Here is a 25,500-nt window from a genome sequence, read left to right as displayed (position 1 = left end):
GTACCGGAAGCTGGATTGCAAGTTACCGGTGATGTTGTTCCTGAATTGTCTGTGGCGACTCGCCGCTGAACATTACCATTGCAGTTGTCTCACCATCATCATTTGCGACAGTAATATCAGCTGGGCATGTGACCACTGGAGGAGTTGTGTCTGTGTGACCGCAAATCACAGTCAAAACATGGATATCAATTTGAGTTGGAGTACTTCCAAATATAAGCCTTTTACGTAGAATGTTTTAGTCAACGTATATTTTAAACGTGATATATCAGAAACAGTCAGAATTGAAAACTATGACATAAAACGCATTTAGTCTAACACTGTACATAGAAGTTGACAGTCATGATTTTGGTTTTGGAAAACTATCATACTGACCCCTTCATAAACAATAATAACATTATTACTATATCCTATTTTCAGGCACAATTTTGTCTATATTTGCGACAGCTGTACAGCAACAAAAAACAAAAAAGGGAGAAAGTCGGCCAGTTTTCATGAATTTTGTTTGATAAGTGACACTTCTTATATTGTTTCACATGGTCAAAAATATCAAATGAATGGGAGGCAATGAATACATTCGACTTAATATATTGAGATATATATTGTTTTATTCATCAACTTTCGTTCTGCGAGATTGAAAATTACATGCCATTGCAATTTTCTAATTAAAAATGATAGGTAGATGACTTGCAATTATCATATGAATTAGAAGATTGATTTTTTACCGAGTCATTACTCACCTTGTACAGTTACTGTAAAACTACATGTTCCCGTGTTGCCTGAAGCGTCAGTAGCACTGCAGGTGACTGTCGTGTCGCCATCACTAAAGACTGTACCGGAAGCTGGATTGCAAGTTACCGGTGATGGTGTTCCTGAATTGTCTGTGGCCGACTCGCCGCTGAACATTACCATTGCAGTTGTCTCACCATCATCATTTGCGACAGTAATATCAGCTGGGCATGTGACAACTGGAGGAGTTGTGTCTGTGTGACCGCAAATCACAGTCAAAACACAGATATCAATCTGAGTTGGAGTACTTCCAAATATAAGCCTTTTACGTAGAATGTTTTAGTCAACGTATATTTTAAACGTGATATATCAGAAACAGTCAGAATTTAAAACGATGACATAAAACGCAATTAGGCTAACACTGTACATAGAAGTTGACTGTCATGATTTTGGTGTTGGAAAGCTATCATACTGACCCCTTCGTAAACAATAATAACATTATTCCTATATCCTATTTTCAGGCACTATTGTGTGATTATTTGCGATAGCTGTACAGCAACATGAAACATAAAAGTGACAAAGTCTGTAATTTTTCATGAATTTTGTTTTATACGAGAAACTCCTTACATTGATAGTAAATCAAGATATTAAATATATGGGTGACCATGTATATGTTCGACTCAAGTTATTGAGGTATATATTATTTTATTCATCAACTTTCGTTCTGCTAGTTTCAAAATTACAAGCCTTTCCAATTTTCTTATTAAATATTAAAGGAACGGAAATTGTAACTTATCGTAAAAATTAGGCAATTGATGATAAACCGAGTCATTACTCACCTTGTACAGTGACTGTAAAACTACATGTTCCCGTGTTGCCTGAAGCGTCAGTAGCACTGCAGGTGACTGTCGTGTCGCCATCACTAAAGACTGTACCGGAAGCTGGATTGCAAGTTACCGGTGATGTTGTTCCTGAATTGTCTGTGGCCGACTCGCCGCTGAACATTACCATTGCAGTTGTCTCACCATCATCATTTGCGACAGTAATATCAGCTGGGCATGTGACCACTGGAGGAGTTGTGTCTGTGTGACCGCAAATCACAGTCAAAACACGGATATCAATTTGAGTTGGAGTACTTCCAAATATAAGCCTTTTACGTAGAATGTTTTAGTCAACGTATATTTTAAACGTGATATATCAGAAACAGTCAGAATTGAAAACTATGACATAAAACGCATTTAGTCTAACACTGTACATAGAAGTTGACAGTCATGATTTTGGTTTGGAAAACTATCATACTGACCCCTTCATAAACAATAATAACATTATTACTATATCCTATTTTCAGGCACAATTTTGTCTATATTTGCGACAGCTGTACAGCAACAAAAAACATAAAAGGGAGAAAGTCGGCCAGTTTTCATGAATTTGGTTTGATAAGTGACACTTCTTATATTGTTTCACATTGTCAAAATATCAAATGAATGGGAGGCAATGGATACATTCGACTTAATATATTGAGATATATATTGTTTTATTCATCAACTTTCGTTCTGCGAGATTGAAAATTACATGCCATTGCAATTTTCTAATTAAAAATGATAGGTAGATGACTTGCACATTATCATATGAATTAGAAGATTGATTTTTACCGAGTCATTACTCACCTTGTACAGTTACTGTAAAACTACATGTTCCCGTGTTGCCTGAAGCGTCAGTAGCACTGCAGGTGACTGTCGTGTCGCCATCACTAAAGACTGTACCGGAAGCTGGATTGCAAGTTACCGGTGGTGTTGTTCCTGAATTGTCTGTGGCCGACTCGCCGCTGAACATTACCATTGCAGTTGCCTCACCATCATCATTTGCGACAGTAATATCAGCTGGGCATGTGACAACTGGAGGAGTTGTGTCTGTGTGACCGCAAATCACAGTCCAAACACAGATATCAATTTGAGTTGGAGTACTTCCAAATATAAGCCTTTTATGTAGAATGTTTTAGTCAACGTATATTTTAAACGTGATATATCAGAAACAGTCAGAATTTAAAACGATGACATAAAACGCAATTAGGCTAACACTGTACATAGAAGTTGACTGTCATGATTTTGGTGTTGGAAGAAAGCTATCATACTGACCCCTTCGTAAACAATAATAACATTATTCCTATATCCTATTTTAAGGCACTATTGTGTGATTATTTGCGATAGCTGTACAGCAACATGAAACATAAAAGGGACAAAGTCTGTAATTTTTCATGAATTTTGTTTTATACGAGAAACTCCTTACATTGATAGTAAATCAAGATATTAAATATATGGGTGACCATGTATATGTTCGACTCAAGTTATTGAGGTATATATTATTTTATTCATCAACTTTCGTTCTGCTAGTTTCAAAATTACAAGCCTTTCCAATTTTCTTATTAAATATTAAAGGAACGGAAATTGTAACTTATCGTAAAAATTAGGCAATGATGATAAACCGAGTCATTACTCACCTTGTACAGTGACTGTAAAACTACATGTTCCCGTGTTGCCTGAAGCGTCAGTAGCACTGCAGGTGACTGTCGTGTCGCCATCACTAAAGACTGTACCGGAAGCTGGATTGCAAGTACCGGTGGTGGTGTTCCTGAATTGTCTGTGGCCGACTCGCCGCTGAACATTACCATTGCAGTTGTCTCACCATCATCATTTGCGACAGTAATATCAGCTGGGACATGACAACTGAAGGAGTTGTGTCTGTGTGACCGCAAATCACAGTCAAACACAGATATCAATATGAGTCGGAGTACTTTCAAACAGAAGTCGTTTATGTAGAATGTTATTGTGAACGTGTACTTTAGACGCGGCATATCATAAACCACAAAAATTTCAAACGATGACATCAAAACGTGTTTATTCCAATACTTTACATATAAATTGACTGTCATGATTTTGGTGTTGTAAACTAACATATTGACCCCTTCATAAACAATAATATCATTATTATTATATTTTAAAACTATTTTCAGGCACATATCTTTCATAATATGGGAGAGCTGTACAGCAAAATAAACATTAATCAAAAGAAGCAAAACATGGCACAGGCTTATTAACTAGAGAGACAAGATTTTCTGACCTGACATTAGGACAACTCAAATTTTCTTGAGATAGTCATTGTTTCCTTTAACAGCTTTCGTTCTGCAATTTTGAAAATTACAATCCATTCCTATTTTCTAATTCAAAGTGACAAGAAGATGACTTGTAAATTATCAGAAAATTAGGCAATGATGATAAACCGAGTCATTACTCGCCTTGTACAGTGACTGTAAAACTACATGTTCCCGTGTTGCCTGAAGCGTCAGTAGCACTGCAGGTGACTGTCGTGTCGCCATCACTAAAGACTGTACCGGAAGCTGGATTGCAAGTTACCGGTGATGTTGTTCCTGAATTGTCTGTGGCCGACTCGCCGCTGAACATTACCATTGCAGTTGTCTCACCATCATCATTTGCGACAGTAATATCAGCTGGGCATGTGACCACTGGAGGAGTTGTGTCTGTGTGACCGCAAATCACAGTCAAAACACGGATATCAATTTGAGTTGGAGTACTTCCAAATATAAGCCTTTTACGTAGAATGTTTTAGTCAACGTATATTTTAAACGTGATATATCAGAAACAGTCAGAATTGAAAACTATGACATAAAACGCATTTAGTCTAACACTGTACATAGAAGTTGACAGTCATGATTTTGGTTTTGGAAAACTATCATACTGACCCCTTCATAAACAATAATACATTATTACTATATCCTATTTTCAGACACAATTTTGTCTATATTTGCGACAGCTGTACAGCAACAAAAAACATAAAAGGGAGAAAGTCGGCCAGTTTTCATGAATTTTGTTTGATAAGTGACACTTCTTATATTGTTTCACATTGTCAAAAATATCAAATGAATGGGAGGCAATGAATACATTCGACTTAATATATTGAGATATATATTGTTTTATTCATCAACTTTCGTTCTGCGAGATTGAAAATTACATGCCATTGCAATTTCCTAATTAAAAATGATAGGTAGATGACTTGCACATTATCATATGAATTAGAAGATTGATTTTTTACCGAGTCATTACTCACCTTGTACAGTTACTGTAAAACTACATGTTCCCGTGTTGCCTGAAGCGTCAGTAGCACTGCAGGTGACTGTCGTGTCGCCATCACTAAAGACTGTACCGGAAGGTGGATTGCAAGTTACCGGTGGTGGTGTTCCTGAATTGTCTGTGGCCGACTCGCCGCTGAACATTACCATTGCAGTTGTCTCACCATCATCATTTGCGACAATAATATCAGCTGGGCATGTGACAACTGGAGGAGTTGTGTCTGTGTGACCGCAAATCACAGTCAAAACACAGATATCAATCTGAGTTGGAGTACTTCCAAATATAAGCCTTTTACGTAGAATGTTTTAGTCAACGTATATTTTAAACGTGATATATCAGAAACAGTCAGAATTTAAAACGATGACATAAAACGCAATTAGGCTAACACTGTACATAAGGTTGACTGTCATGATTTTGGTGTTGGAAAGCTATCATACTGACCCCTTCGTAACAATAATAACATTATTCCTATATTCTATTTTCAGGCTCAATTTTGTGATTATTTGCGATAGATGTACAGCAACATCAAACATTAATGACACAAAGTCTGCAGTTTTTCATGAATTTTGTTTTATACGAGAAACTCCTTGTATTGATATTAAATCACGATATTAAATATATAGGCGACCATGTATATGTTCGACTCAAGTTATTGAGGTATATATGATTTTATTCACCAACTTTCGTTCTGCTAGTTTCAAAATTACAAGCCTTTCCAAATTTCTTATTAAATATTAAAGGAACGGAAATTGTAACTTATCGTAAAAATTAGGCAATTGATGATAAACCGAGTCATTACTCACCTTGTACAGTTACTGTAAAACTACATGTTCCCGTGTTGCCTGAAGCGTCAGTAGCACTGCAGGTGACTGTCGTGTCGCCATCACTAAAGACTGTACCGGAAGCTGGATTGCAAGTTACCGGTGATGTTGTTCCTGAATTGTCTGTGGCCGACTCGCCGCTGAACATTACCATTGCAGTTGTCTCACCATCATCATTTGCGACAGTAATATCAGCTTGACATGTGACAACTGGAGGAGTTGTGTCTGTGTGACCCCAAATCACAGTCAAAACACAGATATCAATTTGAGTTGGAGTACTTCCAAATATAAGCCTTTTACGTAGAATGTTTTAGTCAACGTATATTTTAAACGTGATATATCAGAAACAGTCAGAATTTAAAACGATGACATAAACGCATTTAGTCTAACACTGTACATAGAAGTTGACTGTCATGATTTGGTGTTGGAAAACTATCATACTGACCCCTTCATAAACAATAATAACATTGTTACTATATCATATTTTCAGGCACAATTTTGTTAATATTTGCGACAGCTCTACAGCAACATAAAACATAAAAGGGAGAAAGTCGGCCAGTTTTCATGAATTTTGTTTTATAAGTCACACTTCCTATATTGTTTGATATGATCAAAAATATCATATGAATGGGAGGCAATGGATACATTTGACTTAAGTTATTGAGACATATATTGTTTTATTCATCAGCTTTCGTTCTTCGAGATTGAAAATTACATGCCATTGCGATTATCTAATTCAAAAGGATAGGAACAATATCATATGAATTAGAAGATTGATTTTTAACGAGTCATTACTCACCTTGTACAGTGACTGTAAAACTACATGATCCCGTGTTGCCTGAAGCGTCAGTAGCACTGCAGGTGACCGTCGTGTCGCCATCACTAAAGACTGTACCGGAAGCTGGATTGCAAGTTACCGGTGGTGTTGTTCCTGAATTGTTTGTGGCCGACTCGCCGCTGAACATTACCATTGCAGTTGTGTCACCTTCAGCATTTTCGACAGTAATATCAGCTGGGCATGTGACAACTGGAGGAGTTGTGTCTGTGTGACCCCAAATCACAGTCAAACACAGATATCAATTTGAGTTGGAGTACTTCCAAATATAAGCCTTTTTCTTAGAATGTTTTAGTCAACGTACATTTTAAACGTGATATATATTAGAAACAGTCAGAATTTAAAACGATGACATAAAACGCAGTTAGTCTAACACTGTACATAGAAGTTGACAGTCATGTTTTGGTGTTGGAAAGCTATCATACTGATCCCTTCATAAACAATAATAACATTATTCCTATATTCTATTTTCAGGCTCAATTTTGTGATTATTTGCGATAGATGTACAGCAACATGAACATAAAAGGGACAAAGTCTGCCATTTTTCATGAATATAGTTTTATACGAGAAACTCCTTAAATTGATATTAAATCAAGATGTTAAATATTTGGGTGACCATGTATATGTTCGACTTAAGTTATTGAGGTATATATTATTTTATTCATCAACTTTCGTTCTGCTAGTTTAAAAATTACAAGCCTTTCCAATTTTCTTATTAAATATTAAAGGAACGGAAATTGTAACTTATCGTAAAAATTAGGCAATTGATGATAAACTGATTCATTACTCACCTTGTACAGTGACTGTAAAACTACATGTTCCCGTGTTGCCTGAAGCGTCAGTAGCACTACAAGTGACTGTCGTGACGCCATCACTGAAGACTGTACCGGAAGCTGGATTGCAAGTTACCGATGGTGTTGTTCCTGAGTTGTCTGTGGCCGACTCGCTGCTGAACATTACCATTGCAGTTGTCTCACCATCATCATTTGCGACAGTAATATCAGCTGGGCATGTGACAACTGGAGGAGTTGTGTCTGTGTGACCGCAAATCACAGTCAAAACACAGATATCAATATGAGTCGGAGTACTTTCAAACAGAAGTCGTTTATGTAGAATGTTATTGTGAACGTGTACTGTAGACGCGGCATATCATAAAGCACAAAAATTTCAAACGATGATATCAAAACGTGTTTATTCTAATACTTTACATATAAATTGACTGTCATGATTTTGGTGTTGTAAAACTAACAAATTGACCCCTTCAAAAACAATAATATCATTATTATTATATTTCAAAACTATTTTCATGCACATATTTGTCATAATATGGGATAGATGTACAGCAAAATAAACAATAAAAGAAGCAAAACATGGGACAGGCTTATTAACTAGAGAGATAAGATTTTCTGAGCTGACATTAGGACCACTCAAATTTTCTTGAGATAGTCATTGTTTCCTTTGACAGCTTTCGTTCTGCAATTTTGAAAATTACAATCCATTCCAATTTTCTAATTCAAAGTAATAGGAAGATGACTTGTAAATTATCAGAAAATGCAGACAACTGATTTTAAGGCGAGTCATTACCCACCTTGTACTGTGACTGTAAAACTACATGTTCCCGTGTTGCCTAAAGCGTCAGTAGCACTGCAGGTGACTGTCGTGTCGCCATCACTAAAGACTGTACCGGAAGCTGGATTGCAAGTTACCGGTGATGTTGTTCCTGAATTGTCTGTGGCCGACTCGCCGCTGAACATTACCATTGCAGTTGTCTCACCATCATCATTTGCGACAGTAATATCAGCTGGGCATGTGACCACTGGAGGAGTTGTGTCTGTGTGACCGCAAATCACAGTCAAAACACAGATATCAATTTGAGTTGGAGTACTTCCAAATATAAGCCTTTTAAGTAGAATGTTTTAGTCAACGTACATTTTAATCGTGATATATCAGAAACAGTCAGAATTTAAAACGATGACATAAAACGCATTTAGTCTGACACTGTACATAGAAGTTGACTGTCATGATTTTGGTGTTGGAAAGCTATCATACTGACCCCTTCATTAACAATAATAACATTATTCCTATATCCTATTTCAGGCACAATTTTGTGATTCTTTGCGATAGCTGTACAGCAACATGAAACATAAATGAGACAAAGTCTGCAATTTTTCATGAATTTTGTTTTATACGAGAAACTCCTTGTATTGATATTAAATCACGATATTAAATATATAGGTGACCATGTATATGTTCGTCTCAAGTTATTGAGGTACATATGATTTTATTCACCAACTTTCGTTCTGCTAGTTTCAAAATTACAATCCATTCCAATTTTCTTATTAAATATTAAATATTAAAGGAACGGAAATTGTAACTTATCGTAAAAATTAGGCAATTGATGATAAACCGAGTCATTACTCACCTTGTACAGTGACTGTAAAACTACATGTTCCCGTGTTGCCTGAAGCGTCAGTAGCACTGCAGGTGACTGTCGTGTCGCCATCACTAAAGACTGTACCGGAAGCTGGATTGCAAGTTACCGGTGATGTTGTTCCTGAATTGTCTGTGGCCGACTCGCCGCTGAACATTACCATTGCAGTTGTCTCACCATCATCATTTGCGACAGTAATATCAGCTGGGCATGTGACCACTGGAGGAGTTGTGTCTGTGTGACCGCAAATCACAGTCAAAACACGGATATCAATTTGAGTTGGAGTACTTCCAAATATAAGCCTTTTATGTAGAATGTTTTAGTCAACGTATATTTTAAACGTGATATATCAGAAACAGTCAGAATTGAAAACTATGACATAAAACGCATTTAGTCTAACACTGTACATGGAAGTTGACAGTCATGATTTTGGTTTTGGAAAACTATCATACTGACCCCTTCATAAACAATAATAACATTATTACTATATCCTATTTTCAGGCACAATTTGTCTATATTTGCGACAGCTGTAGAGCAACAAAAAACATAAAAGGGAGAAAGTCGGCCAGTTTTCATGAATTTTGTTGATAAGTGACACTTCTTATATTGTTTCACATGTCAAAATATCAAATGAATGGGAGGCAATGAATACATTCGACTTAATATATTGAGATATATATTGTTTTATTCATCAACTTTCGTTCTGCGAGATTGAAAATTACATGCCATTGCAATTTCCTAATTAAAAATGATAGGTAGATGACTTGCACATTATCATATGAATTAGAAGATTGATTTTTTACCGAGTCATTACTCACCTTGTACAGTTACTGTAAAACTACATGTTCCCGTGTTGCCTGAAGCGTCAGTAGCACTGCAGGTGACTGTCGTGTCGCCATCACTAAAGACTGTACCGGAAGCTGGATTGCAAGTTACCGGTGGTGGTGTTCCTGAATTGTCTGTGGCCGACTCGCCGCTGAACATTACCATTGCAGTTGTCTCACCATCATCTTTGCGACAGTAATATCAGCTGGGCATGTGACAACTGGAGGAGTTGTGTCTGTGTGACCGCAAATCACAGTCAAAACACAGATATCAATCTGAGTTGGAGTACTTCCAAATATAAGCCTTTTACGTAGAATGTTTTAGTCAACGTATATTTTAAACGTGATATATCAGAAACAGTCAGAATTTAAAACGATGACATAAACGCTAATTAGGCTAACACTGTAAAAGAAGTTGACTGTCATGATTTTGGTGTTGGAAAGCTATCATACTGACCCCTTCGTAAACAATAATAACATTATTCCTATATCCTATTTTCAGGCACTATTGTGTGATTATTTGCGATAGCTGTACAGCAACATGAAATATAAAAGGGACAAAGTCTGTAATTTTTCATGAATTTTGTTTTATACGAGAAACTCCTTACATTGATAGTAAATCAAGATATTAAATATATGGTGACCATGTATATGTTCGACTCAAGTTATTGAGGTATATATTATTTTATTCATCAACTTTCGTTCTGCTAGTTTCAAAATTACAAGCTTTCCAATTTCTTATTAAATATTAAAGGAACGGAAATTGTAACTTATCGTAAAAATTAGGCAATTGATGATAAACGAGTCATTACTCACCTTGTACAGTGACTGTAAAACTACATGTTCCCGTGTTGCCTGAAGCGTCAGTAGCACTGCAGGTGAACTGTCGTGTCGCCATCACTAAAGACTGTACGGAAGCTGGATTGCAAGTTACCGGTGGTGTTGTTCCTGAATTGTCTGTGGCCGACTCGCCGCTGAACATTACCATTGCAGTTGCCTCACCATCATCATTTGCGACAGTAATATCAGCTGGGCATGTGACAACTGGAGGAGTTGTGTCTGTGTGACCGCAAATCACAGTCAAAACACAGATATCAATTTCAGTTGGAGTACGTCCAAATATAAGCCTTTTATGTAGAATGTTTTAGTCAACGTATATTTTAAACGTGATATATCAGAAACAGTCAGAATTTAAAACGATGACATAAAACGCAATTAGGCTAACACTGTACATAAAGGTTGACTGTCATGATTTTGGTGTTGGAAAGCTATCATACTGACCCTTCGTAAACAATAATAACATTATTCCTATATACTATTTTCAGGCACTATTGTGTGATTATTTGCGATAGCTGTACAGCAATATGAAATATAAAAGGGACAAAGTCTGTAATTTTTCATGAATTTTGTTTTATACGAGAAACTCCTTACATTGATAGTAAATCAAGATATTAAATATATGGGTGACCATGTATATGTTCGACTCAAGTTATTGAGCTATATATTATTTTATTCATCAACTTTCGTTCTGCTAGTTTCAAAATTACAAGCCTTTCCAATTTTCTTATTAAATATTAAAGGAACGGAAATTGTAACTTATCGTAAAAATATAGGCAATTGATTTTACGACAATTCGTTGCCCACCTTGTAGAGTGACAGTGAAGGTACACGATCCCTCGTTGCCTGCATCGTCAATAGCACTACAACTGACTGTCGTGGATGGATCACTGAAGAGTGTATCGGAAGCTGGATCGCAAGTTACCGCTGGTGTTGTTCCTGAATTGTCGGTGGCCGACTCGCCACTGAATGATACAACTGCAGTTGTGCCACCATTGTCATATTCGACAGTCATATCAGCTGGACATGTTACAATTGGAGGAGTGTTGTCTGTGTAACCGTAATTCGGAGTAAAAGCAGAGATAACAATATGAGTCGGAGTACTTTCAAACAGAAGTCGTTTATGTAGAATGTATTGTGAACGTGTACTTTAGACGCGGCATATCATAAACCACAAAAATTTCAAACGATGACATCAAAACGTGTTTATTCTAATACTTTACATATAAATTGACTGTCATGATTTTGGTTTTGTAAAACTAACATATAGACCCCTTCATAAACAATAATATCATTATTATTATATTTTAAAACTATTTTCGGGCACATATCTGTCATAATATGGGAGAGCTGTACAGCAAAGTTAAAATTAATCAAAAGAAGCAAAACATGGCACAGGCTTATTAACTAGAGAGACAAGATTTTCTGACCTGACATTAAAACAACTCAAATTTTCTTGAGATAGTCATTGTTTCCTTTAACAGCTTTCGTTCCGCAATTTTGAAAATTACAATCCATTCCAATTTTCTAATTCAAATGACAGGAAGATGACTTGTAAATTATCGGAAAATTAGGCAATGATGATAAACCGAGTCATTACCCACCTTGTACAGTGACTGTAAAACTACATGTTCCCGTGTTGCCTGAAGCGTCAGTAGCACTGCAGGTGACTGTCGTGTCGCCATCACTAAAGACTGTACCGGAAGCTGGATTGCAAGTTACCGGTGATGTTGTTCCTGAATTGTCTGTGGCCGACTCGCCGCTGAACATTACCATTGCAGTTGTCTCACCATCATCATTTGCGACAGTAATATCAGCTGGGCATGTGACCACTGGAGGAGTTGTGTCTGTGTGACCGCAAATCACAGTCAAAACACGGATATCAATTTGAGTTGGAGTACTTCCAAATATAAGCCTTTTACGTAGAATGTTTTAGTCCAACGTATATTTTAAACGTGATATATCAAAACAGTCAGAATTGAAAACTATGACATAAAACGCATTTAGTCTAACACTGTACATAGAAGTTGACAGTCATGATTTTGGTTTTGGAAAACTATCATACTGACCCCTTCATAAACAATAATAACATTATTACTATATCCTATTTTCAGGCACAATTTTGTCTATATTTTGCGACAGCTGTAAGCAACAAAAAACATAAAAGGGAGAAAGTCGGCCAGTTTTCATGAATTTTGTTTGATAAGTGACACTTCTTATATTGTTTCACATGGTCAAAAATATCAAATGAATGGGAGGCAATGGATACATTCGACTTAATATATTGAGATATATATTGTTTTATTCATCAACTTTCGTTCTGCGAGATTGAAAATTACATGCCATTGCAATTTTCTAATTAAAAATGATAGGTAGATGACTTGCACATTATCATATGAATTAGAAGATTGATTTTTTACCGAGTCATTACTCACCTTGTACAGTTACTGTAAAACTACATGTTCCCGTGTTGCCTGAAGCGTCAGTAGCACTGCAGGTGACTGTCGTGTCGCCATCACTAAAGACTGTACCGGAAGCTGGATTGCAAGTTACCGGTGATGTTGTTCCTGAATTGTCTGTGGCCGACTCGCCGCTGAACATTACCATTGCAGTTGCCTCACCATCATCATTTGCGACAGTAATATCAGCTGGGCATGTGACCACTGGAGGAGTTGTGTCTGTGTGACCGCAAATCACAGTCAAAACACAGATATCAATTTGAGTTGGAGTACTGCCAAATATAAGCCTTTACGTAGAATGTTTTAGTCAACGTATATTTTAAACGTGATATATCAGAAACAGTCAGAATTTAAAACGATGACATAAAACGCAATTAGGCTAACACTGTACATAGAAGTTGACTGTCATGATTTTGGTGTTGGAAAGCTATCATACTGACCCCTTCGTAAACAATAATAACATTATTCCTATATCCTATTTTCAGGCACTATTGTGTGATTATTTGCGATAGCTGTACAGCAACATGAAATATAAAAGGGACAAAGTCTGTAATTTTTCATGAATTTTGTTTTATACGAGAAACTCCTTACATTGATAGTAAATCAAGATATTAAATATATGGGTGACCATGTTATGTTCGACTCAAGTTATTGAGGTATATATTATTTTATTCATCAACTTTCGTTCTGCTAGTTTCAAAATTACAAGCCTTTCCAATTTTCTTATTAAATATTAAAGGAACGGAAATTGTAACTTATCGTAAAAATTAGGCAATTGATGATAAACCGAGTCATTACTCACCTTGTACAGTGACTGTAAAACTACATGTTCCCGTGTTGCCTGAAGCGTCAGTAGCACTGCAGGTGACTGTCGTGTCGCCTTCACTAAAGACTGTACCGGAAGCTGGATTGCAAGTTACCTGTGGTGTTGTTCCTGAATTGTCTGTGGCCGACTCGCCGCTGAACATTACCATTGCAGTTGTCTCACCATCATCATTTGCGACAGTAATATCAGCTGGGCATGTGACAACTGGAGGAGTTGTGTCTGTGTGACCGCAAATCACAGTCAAAACAACAGATATCAATATGAGTCGGAGTACTTTCAAACAGAAGTCGTTTATGTAGAATGTTATTGTGAACGTGTACTTTAGACGCGGCATATCATAAACCAGAAAAATTTCAAACGATGACATCAAAACGTGTTTATTCTAATACTTTACATATAAATTGACTGTCATGATTTTGATGTTGTAAAACTAACATATAGACCCCTTCATAAACAATAAATCATTATTATTATATTTTAAAACTATTTTCAGGCACATATCTGTCATAATATGGGAGAGCTGTACCGCAAAATAAACATTATCAAAAGAAGCAAAACATGGCACAGGCTTATTAACTAGAGAGACAAGATTTTCTGACCTGACATTAGGACAACTCAAATTTTCTTGAGATAGTCATTGTTTCCTTTAACAGCTTTCGTTCTGCAATTTTGAAAATTACAATCCATTCCAATTTTCTAATTCAAAGTGACAGGAAGATGACTTGTAAATTATCAGAAAATTAGGCAATGATGATAAACCGAGTCATTACTCACCTTGTACAGTGACTGTAAAACTACATGTTCCCGTGTTGCCTGAAGCGTCTGTAGCACTGCAGGTGACTGTCGTGTCGCCATCACTAAAGACTGTACCGGAAGCTGGATTGCAAGTTACCGGTGATGTTGTTCCTGAATTGTCTGTGGCCGACTCGCCGCTGAACATTGGCCGACTCGCCGCTGAACATTACCATTGCAGTTGTCTCACCATCATCATTTGCGACAGTAATATCAGCTGGGCATGTGACCACTGGAGGAGTTGTGTCTGTGTGACCGCAAATCACAGTCAAAACACGGATATCAATTTGAGTTGGAGTACTTCCAAATATAAGCCTTTTATGTAGAATAATTAAGTCAACGTATATTTTAAACGTGATATATCAGAAACAGTCAGAATTTAAAACGATGACATAAAACGCAATTAGGCTAACACTGTACATAGAAGTTGACTGTCATGATTTTGGTGTTGGAAAGCTATCATACTGACCCCTTCGTAAACAATAATAACATTATTCCTATATCCTATTTTCAGGCACTATTGTGTGATTATTTGCGATAGCTGTACAGCAACATGAAACATAAAAGGGACAAAGTATGTAATTTTTGATGAATTTTGCTATATACGAGAAACTCCTTACATTGATAGTAAATCAAGATATTAAATATATAGGTGACCATGTGTATGTTCGACTCAAGTTATTGAGGTATATATTATTTTATTCATCAACTTTCGTTCTGCTAGTTTCAAAATTACAAGCCTTTCCAATTTTCTTATTAAATATTAAAGGAACGGAAATTGTAACTTATCGTAAAAATTAGGCAATTGATGATAAACCGAGTCATTACTCACCTTGTAAAGTGACTGTAAAACTACATGTTCCCGTTTGCCTGCATCGTCAATAGCACTACAACTGACTGTCGTGGATGGATCACTGAAGAGTGTATCGGAAGCTGGATCGCAAGTTACCGCTGGTGTTGTTCCTGAATTGTCGGTGGCCGACTCGCCACTGAATGATACAACTGCAGTTGTGCCACCATTGTCATATTCGACAGTCATATCAGCTGGACATGTTACAATTGGAGGAGTGTTGTCTGTGTAACCGTAATTCGGAGTAAAAGCAGAGATAACAATGTCAGTAAAGGCACTTTAAAACTGAAGTCGTTTATGTAGAATGTTATTGTGAACGTGTACTTTAGACGCGGCATATCATAAACTACAAAAATTTCAAACGATGACATCAAAACGTGTTTATTCTAATACTTTACATATAAATTGACTGTCATGATTTTGGTGTTGTAAAACTAACATATTGACCCCTTCATAAACAATAAAATCATTATTATTATATTTTAAAACTATTTTCAGGCACATATCTGTCATAATATGGGAGAGCTGTACAGCAAAATAAACATTAATCAAAAGAAGCAAAACATGGCACAGGCTTATTAACTAGAGAGACAAGATTTTCTGACCTGACATTAGGACAACTCAATTTTCTTGAGATAGTCATTGTTTCCTTTAACAGCTTTCGTTCTGCAATTTTGAAATTCAATCCATTCCAATTTTCTAATTCAAAGTGACAGGAAGATGACTTGTAAATTATCAGAAAATTAGGCAATGATGATAAACCGAGTCATTACTCACCTTGTACAGTGACTGTAAAACTACATGTTCCCGTGTTGCCTGAAGCGTCAGTAGCACTGCAGGTGACTGTCGTGTCGCCATCACTAAAGACTGTACCGGAAGCCGGATTGCAAGTTACCGGTGGTGTTGTTCCTGAATTGTCTGTGGCCGACTCGCCGCTGAACATTACCATTGCAGTTGTCTCACTATCATCATTTGCGACAGTAATATCAGCTGGGCATGTGACCACTGGAGGAGTTGTGTCTGTGTGACCGCAAATCACAGTCAAAACACGGATATCAATTTGAGTTGGAGTACTTCCAAATATAAGCCTTTTACGTAGAATGTTTTAGTCAACGTATATTTTAAACGTGATATATAGAAACAGTCAGAATTGAAAACTATGACATAAAACGCATTTAGTCTAACACTGTACATAGAAGTTGACAGTCATGATTTTGGTTTTGGAAAACTATCATACTGACCCCTTCATAAACAATAATAACATTATTACTATATCCTATTTTCAGGCACAATTTTGTCTATATTTCGACAGCTGTAGAGCAACAAAAAACATAAAAGGGAGAAAGTCGGCCAGTTTTCATGAATTTTGTTTGATAAGTGACACTTCTTATATTGTTTCAGATGGTCAAAAATATCAAATGAATGGGAGGCAATGGATACATTCGACTTAATATATTGAGATATATATTGTTTTATTCATCAACTTTCGTTCTGCGAGATTGAAAATTACATGCCATTGCAATTTTCTAATTAAAAATGATAGGTAGATGACTTGCACATTATCATATGAATTAGAAGATTGATTTTTTACCGAGTCATTACTCACCTTGTACAGTTACTGTAAAACTACATGTTCCCGTGTTGCCTGAAGCGTCAGTAGCACTGCAGGTGACTGTCGTGTCGCCATCACTAAAGACTGTACCGGAAGCTGGATTGCAAGTTACCGGTGATGTTGTTCCTGAATTGTCTGTGGCCGACTCGCCGCTGAACATTACCATTGCAGTTGTCTCACATCATCATTTGCGACAGTAATATCAGCTGGGCATGTGACCACTGGAGGAGTTGTGTCTGTGTGACCGCAATCACAGTCAAAACACGGATATCAATTTGAGTTGGAAACAGAACGAAAAAGAGTTCCCACTTTACGAAAAAGTCAGGGTTTTCTCAATTTTCATGTGAAAAATGGAAAAGTAGCGGCATTTGATTGCTTGTTTTGGATAATTTATCTCCAAAATTGCGAATTCTAAAACTTGTGTTAAATAACTTTAATTTTTCTTTGCATTTGACAAGATTGCCATATTTTGACACAAAGATACAATTTCCATTTTCACAGAGAAAAAAATAATTTTGGTGATGTACATAAATTTACCTCTTGTGAATGGCATGAAAATGAAGGAAAAAACTGACCAATGAATTTGCACATTTTAGATACCAACACACCTCATTAATTTTCTCTGAAATAATTTTTTTTAAATAATGAAACCCACCTGTACTTACATTTTTGCAAAGAAAACTTGCATACATCAAATTGCTCAAGGTAGTTTGCAGATTTTTAAAGAAAAAATCCTCTTATACAATTGACTACAATTATTTTCTCTCATTTTTCATTATAATTTGCTAAAACTGGATGTTAAATGAAGCAACTCCTCTATTTTGTGCATTTTTTACAAAATTTCTGTCCAATAAGCTTGTCAGCTGACAAATGTGTACATTTAGAAAGCCGATGGTACAATTACCTTCGCCATCTCAACTTTTGTTCACTTTGAAGTTCAAGTTCAACTTTTGTTGATATTTGGAATCCAACCGTGCCTAAGGTAACTCAACTTTATTCACTTTGAAGTTCAAGTTCAACTTTTGTTGACATTTGGAATCCAACCGTGCCTAAGGTAACTCAACTTTTGTTCACTTTGAAGTTCAAGTTCAACTTTTGTTGACATTTGGAATCCAACCGTGCCTAAGGTAACTCAACTTTTGTTCACTTTGAAGTTCAAGTTCAACTTTTGTTGACATTTGGAATCCAACCGTACCTAAGGTAACTCAAATTTTGTTCACTTTGAAGTTCAAGTTCAAGTTCAACTTTAGTTGACATTTTGAAGCTCACCATGCCTATGCTATTGTTCGCTCTGAGTTGAACCACGCCACCCTGGAAGATATCCCAGAATTCACCACTTCATCTTCCCTTCACAAATGACGGCCATCTAGCGATATAGCGGTAAATACGCTAAATTTTCAAACTAATTTTCAGAGCCACTTTGTAATTTCTAGTAAACTCATTTTCACACCAACGGTGTTTTATTGCCTGATGTACAAGGTAGTGGTATTTTTTACGAATTTTCATTAGTTCTACGCAGGAATTTTTTGATCAAAAAATTGATGCTTTGTAAAGTTTGGTCAAATATCCCACGCATTCACTTTTCCAAGGACGTTTTTTGATAAAATTTGTATGGTCAACCCAATGTAGTATCATTCGACTCTTAATGGTACGAAATGTGTCAAACTGTCAGCCGACCCCTATCAACCCCTAGCATTTTGACGTAAGGGGGCTTTATTTCTGCCTACTTTTAGTGATTTTCTAAAATGTGGACGCCTTATGTAAACATAGCCAGGCCTGCAGCTTGGGGCCAGGAGCAGCAGGTCACCTCGACCCCTGTCCGTTTCGACCCAAGTATTCACACCCTCTTGTCTTTGTTTGTGGTCAGATCAATCCCGGTGCCTTAGTCACTTGAACCTTCAATCACTTTTCATGTTACATGTACCTGAAAACGTTTTACTGAGTACATTATGAAACTTGTTTCTGTGAGAAAAGCTGCTTGCTTCGAATTCGCTACAACAACCAGATACTTGTGTACGCCGCGTGATACTTGTGGGACGCCTGGTGTACCCAGCGGCCCCATTGTCATTTACTGACTAGGGAATGTGTTTCACTGAAGTGGGGATGGATTACAGCATGTCATTTACTGATTTTCGGAATAAGGCATTCGTCATTATCGCAATTGCTTGTCATATGCGGCAAGACTGGATGAGAGAAGCCGATCCGCTCGCCTTGGTGTCTTGACGCCAAATGAGCCGATTTCAGGTTTAAGCGTTGGACTTACAGCAATGCATTATGGATATCTTCCAGGGCGGCGTGGAGTTGAACTTAAGCTAATGTCATCTGTTCACTTTCAAGTGACACAAAATTTACTGGTGAGTGTTGTGGTTTTACCATGTGTAGCAGTGCATAAATAGCTTTAAAATAAAAATAGTGCTTACACTATTGAATACATATAACAGGAGAGATAATGCATTTCTAGTTAAAATAAATGTATTTTTTAATTAAAATTGACAGAAATAAGATCATACAAACTACAAACACAGGGGACCATTAAGATTTATGCAAATTTACAGGGCTGCATACATTTATAGAAAATCATTGGAAATACATAGAAAATATTAACAATATACATTTGTATCTTTGTAAAGACTGGACTGAAATTACTGTGGATGGCAAATCTTTTCAAAGTGATGCTACACAAAAGCGTGACCCTTCAAGTGTTTTTGCATGACAAAGTTCCACCCTCCCAATTATCATGTGCTAAAGCAGTAATCTATCCTCTGTGTGTCAAAGTCTAATAATAATAATGTCTGATTTGACACAGACTTTCTCATTTGACCTTTGAACGCTTATATATTTGTCCACACCTGAATGGAAATATCAATAATATAAAGGAAAAAGTGTGAAAAACTGTCCAAAAGTGGTTTCAAAGAATGTTACAAAATATGTAATTACATTCTCTTAAATCCTTTACAAACATGGATAAATCTACATATATACAGCGCCATCCAATAATATATCAGTATTTGAAACTTCTATCTTTTGATCACCAGGTGTTTTCATATTCATAGAAGATAAATTTCAAGTACAGAAACTGTAAATTGTGATGGTTTTTTACTATTCTTATTTTTTATTGCAATGTTCTATTCCTAAGGTATTAAAGATACACAGTATTCAGTTGTCATTTCAGCCTGAACACGCATGTTTAACTGAAAATGTACATGTGAAAAGTGTATTATTGATGAGTGAATTCTGGTGCAGACTAGAATTCAAATGTAAACATTAGAGGCCCAGAAATGCTAAATTTTTATGACTTTTACCAAATTTCAGCCAGATTGTCTTGTCTTACTCCCATAAGTATGTTTGCGTGCAGGGTTTTAAGCCTGTCAATTCAGCTTGTACATGTGTAAACTGCATTGCCATTGTTGACAAATGAATTCTGGTCCGGACTAGAATTCAAGTTAACAGTTTCCCAGTTTTAGTCCAGTCAATCTATGAGATTTTGGCACCTAACCCACCACAAATTGCAACAGAATTTTTTCTTCAGAATGCATTTCAGAGAGGTACCCAGAACAACATATTAAAAGTTTACTCGAATCCACCTTGGGGGAAATATGTCTAATTTGCATAAATCAAATATGGCTGCCAACCATATGACAAATAACATAATTGGCTATATATCACATGTTAAACAAGCTATTTCAGTGATTTCAAACTTTGACACTACTTATTTGGCACGGGGAATCATTTTGGAAATATAATGTTTCATATAGGTGCTTCATTAATTTGCATAATTCCAATATGGCGGCCAACATTCCTACAAAAGACATTTTCGGTCATATACCACGTATTAAACAAGCTATTTCAGTGATTTTAAAGTTAAAAGTATATTTCTTAGGCATGGACAAACAATTTTCGAGATGCAATGATTTGCATAGGTAATTTGTTAATTTGCATAAATCCAATATGGTGGCCAACATACCTACAAAAGACATTTTCTGTCATATACCACGTATTAACCCTTTTGGCGCCAAAGTCTATTTTTGTCAACTTTATAAAATGTAACACAGTCAATTTTTCTGCTTTTAGCCACATTTTTGATAAAAAAAACTGTAGCTGCTGAAAAGTGAGATCCATTTGGTCCAAAATTATGAAAAAACGTACAGAAAAGTTCACAGAAATTGGTAAAATATTGCATTAAAATTTTGGTTTAAAAAATTACAGCAGTCAAAGGGTTAAAGCCATTTCTGTGCTTTCAAAGTTAAAAGTATTTTTCTTTGGCATTGAAAAACAATTTTCGAGATGCAGTGATTTGCATAGGTACTACGTTGATTTGCATAAATCCAATAGGGTTGCCAACATACCTACAAAAGACATTTTCTGTCATATACCACGTATTAACCCTTTGGGCGCCAAAGTCTACTTTTGTCAAGTTTATAAAGTGTACCACAGTCAATTTTTCTGTTTTTTGCCAAAATTTTGATAAAAAATATAGCTGAGATCTATTTCGTCCAAAATTATGAGAAAAACGTACAGAAATGTTCACAGAAATTGGTAAAATATTGCATTAAAATTTTGGTGTCAAAAATTACAGCAGTCAAAGGGTTAAACAAGCTATTTCTGTGCTTTCAAAGTTAAAAGTATATTTCTTTGGCATGGACAAATGATTTTTGAGGTGCAATGATTTGCATTGGCACTTTGGTAATTTGCATAAATTCAATAGGGCGGCCAATATACCTACAAAAGACATTTTCTGCCATATATCATGTATTGAACAATCTATTTCAGCCATTTTGAAGTTTAAATATATTCTTGAGCATGAAGAAACATCTTTTGCGGTTCAAAATTTTTAATAGACACTTTGATAATTTTCAGAAATTAAATATGGCTACCAAATTAATGTCCAAATAGCTTCTAATATAAACAAGGTTCTGGTAGAGTTTGTAGCAATAGGAATATCAAGAAATAACTGTTAAGAAGGCACTGCACCCAACACAGCGTATTTTTTTCAAAATAACTTTTTTTGCAAATATTCGTCCAATTTTGATTAATTTGTTAACCGAAGATTAAAAATTGGTTAAGTTCACCTTTTAGCTGGGCAAGCAGTCGTAAGTTGCATGATATAGAAGGTTAATGTATGCAAATATATGCAAATCACCCGATTTCCTGCTTCCCTTTTATCCCAATTTCAAGATTTCCAAAGAATATAACTCTAGTCTGGCTGGGTCCAATTTTCTGAAATTGTCACATTATGTTTTCTAAATGCTATATAACAAAACGACTATTTTGTTTGGCAATAAAATTCTTACATTTTGAATTAGAGGCATTTTTATTTTGCTAACCATGATTTAAAGCACTTTTTTGAGTGTCAGTCGTTCAGCCTATGCCATTTTAGAATGAGGATAGATAATGAAATATAATATTGTCGTATTTTTTATACATATATTTTTATTTCAAGTGAAATATTATATTCACAAAATAGTTCCTATTGGTTTCCTTATCATCTTAGATGAGAAATATTCCTTTGAAAAAAACTGTGTTGGCAACGTGCAGCTCCACCTTCAGTCCTTGAACATTTATTTTTAAAAATGTGGAAAATATACCTAAATTTACTTACAATAACGGTCCATTTAAGAATAAAAGTTTATTTTAATAGGTGTCTGTGATACCTGAATTTGTTAAAATACTCCATAAATATATTGTATTTTGAAAAGAATGTTAAAGCAAATTTGGTAGACTTACATATGTGACTTCCGAACGGATTAAAATACGTATATGTTGATGTGCGTTTACTATTGAGATGTAAGAAAGTCATGCAATTTTAATTATTTTGTGATTTTTCTAAATATGACAACCGTTAATGATTGTTAGTCGTCTAATAATAATCTCTTTCTGAATATAACATTGGATTCATCTGTGTACGACATTAGTTGTGATTTTTATAGGTGTTTTATACTCTACAGTGTTAAAACATGAAATCTTTAATGTTTACTGTTTTAAAAAAGTCGTGTACAAAATCTTTAGTTTATAATTTAGAATTAACCCCCTCCTTATGGACGACTGCATATTTGGTACATTCCCCTAGATGATAGGCAAGAAGTCATCACATATAACAGCAAAAATACAATAAACACAACAAAGATAATAAAACGCAGAAAAATAAGATAATGTGACCAAAAATAACACATGCCACAATACAGACAAATTAAAACTTAGCGCTGTTGCAAACAATGTCAGACTCAAATTGATCAACACACAAACTCACAAAAATTGAAAAATTGCATGCTTAGCAAAGGCTTAAAATTAATTCAAACAACCCATCAGCCCAACAGAACCCAACAGTTACACAATACATACATGTAAATCTGGAAAAATGACACTTGGAAAAATGAGTCAAGATGTATACTTGTTTGTATTGTGTAATAGTTGTATTCTGTGTTTGGATTAATTGTCCTTTGCTAAAGCATGCAGTTTTCAGATTTTTATGAGTTTGTGGGTCCATAAAGTTTTTTTATGAATCTGACATTGTTTGCAATAGTGCTAAGTTTTAATTTGTGTGTATTGTGGCATTTGTTATTTGGGTTGTATCATTTTTTTCTGTTTTTTAGCTTTGTTATGTTTATTGTATTTTTGCTGTTATGTGTGATGACTGCTTGCCTATCATCTAGGGGATCTTATAAAGATGCACCCATCCATAAGAAGGGGGTTCAGTCTAAATTAAAAACTAAAGATTTTGAACACGTCTTTTTTTTAAAAGTAAACATTACAGATTACATGTTTTGACACTGTACAGTGTTAAACACCCATACAAATCACAAAAATGCCCTACACAGATGAATCCAATGTTGTATTCAGAAAGAGAATATATTATTCAGAAGACTAACAATCATTAATAGTCGTCATATAAAGAAAAATCAAAATTTTAAAATAAATATCCAAGGACTTAACAGTTTCTTCTTGATAGTTTCCTACTGCTAAAAACTATATCAAACCCTTATTTATATTTGAAGCTATTAAGCTATGGGGCATTAATTTGGCAGCCGTATTTAATTTATGCAAATTATCAAAGGGCCTTTGTAAAAATGTAACCACTAAAAGTATCTTCATACCCAAATAAAATCACTGAAATAGCTTGTTTAATGCGTGGTATATGACCGACAATGTCCTTTGTAGGAATGTTGGCCACCATATTGGATTTATGCAAATTAACAAATTACCTATGCAAATCATTTTATCTCGAAAATCGTTTGTCCATGCCTAAGAAATATTCTTTTAACTTTAAAATCACTAAAAATAGCTTGTTTAGTACGTGATATATGACCGAAAATGTCTTTTGTAGGAATGTTGACGGCATATTGGAATTATGCAAATTAATGAAGTACCTATATGAAACATTATATTTCCAAAATGATTCCCCGTGCCAAATAAGTAGTGTCAAACTTTGAAATCACTGAAATAGCTTGTTTAACATGTGATATATTGCCAATTATGTTATTTTGTCGGATCGTTGGCCGCCATATTTGATTTATGCAAATTAGTCATATTTCCCCAAGGTGGATTCGAGTAAACTTTTAATATGTTGTTCTGGGTACCTCTCTGAAATGCATTCTGAAGAAAAAAATTCTGTTGCAATTTGTGGTGGGTCTAACCCTATTTTGACTGGACTATTTTGGTAATGTACAGTCTATATGCATGTGTTTGTATATCAGCTTGTGTGTCCTCTGTTAATTACACAGAAAATCTGCAAGATTTCTCAGAGCTACTTGTAAATGTATGCCTGTACAAACTCCCTCCCATCATTGTCATCAGTTTGTCTTTCTGTACTGCATGAAAGTGAAGGTGTTTTGTAATATGGCAGTTTCCCCAGTGTGTGTAGTGAGGAAATTTCATGTAGAAATTAATGACAAAAGTCACACAACTACATCTGAGTGTCTCTACACTGTAAATTTTTTGGGGGGCTTGAAAAAATTACCCATGTAGGACTTGAACCCACGTTCCCCGAATTCGGTTAATTAAAGTTGGTTTGACATGTGCTGTCCTGTTTGCCTTTTTTCTTCCGAGAAGACCTCAGATTTTACACTGGCTATTCTCCCAAAGGAAATGTTTTAAGGAATCACACACCTACACACACACACACACACACACACACACACACACACACACGTGTATATATATATATATATATATATATATATATATATATATATATATATATATATATATATATATATATATATCTTTGTGTGTTTATGTGTGTAGGTGCGCGTATATAGTATAATGTATGCAAGTGTGCTGCACAGAAAAACTTGCACAATTTTTCAGAGCTACACTGTATGCCTGAACGCAGTCACTCTATCATT

The 25,500-nt window shown here is 35.6% G+C and overlaps 1 protein-coding gene across 1 annotated transcript; it reads right to left on the bottom strand.

Annotated features, from left to right (window-relative positions):
• Window positions 1-22: 22 nt before the first annotated feature.
• On the bottom strand, window positions 23-17,324 carry LOC139127895 (hyalin-like). The gene is made up of 22 exons (XM_070693751.1): window positions 17,153-17,324; window positions 16,324-16,566; window positions 15,525-15,770; window positions 14,679-14,858; window positions 13,881-14,123; window positions 13,055-13,297; window positions 12,224-12,466; window positions 11,427-11,669; window positions 10,599-10,841; window positions 9,777-9,968; window positions 8,950-9,192; window positions 8,116-8,358; window positions 7,319-7,561; window positions 6,492-6,734; window positions 5,675-5,917; window positions 4,849-5,091; window positions 4,015-4,261; window positions 3,220-3,464; window positions 2,394-2,636; window positions 1,566-1,808; window positions 738-980; window positions 23-150 (listed from the first exon to the last, which is right to left on the bottom strand). Exons 1-22 carry the CDS (start codon window positions 17,322-17,324, stop codon window positions 23-25), a joined length of 5,055 nt encoding a protein of 1,684 aa, XP_070549852.1.
• Window positions 17,325-25,500: the final 8,176 nt, after the last annotated feature.

Source organism: Ptychodera flava, unplaced genomic scaffold, assembly GCF_041260155.1.
Source record: "Ptychodera flava strain L36383 unplaced genomic scaffold, AS_Pfla_20210202 Scaffold_39__1_contigs__length_1403739_pilon, whole genome shotgun sequence".
NCBI classification, from domain to species: Eukaryota; Metazoa; Hemichordata; class Enteropneusta; family Ptychoderidae; genus Ptychodera; species Ptychodera flava.
This window is presented reverse-complemented; position numbering and strand designations above follow the sequence as displayed.

What these genes read in the sequence shown, in the direction of transcription:
- LOC139127895 (XM_070693751.1), bottom strand. Translation starts at nt 17,324, where the DNA reads ATGGTAATGTTCAGCGGCGAGTCGGCCACAGACAATTCAGGAACAACA. An exon ending in CTTCACTGTCACTCTACAAG is followed by an intron (nt 10,842 to 11,426) that starts GTGGGCAACGAA and finishes GCGGTCACACAG; the next exon opens with ACACAACTCCTCCAGTTGTC. An exon ending in TTTTACAGTAACTGTACAAG is followed by an intron (nt 9,193 to 9,776) that starts GTGAGTAATGAC and finishes GCGGTCACACAG; the next exon opens with ACACAACTCCTCCAGTGGTC.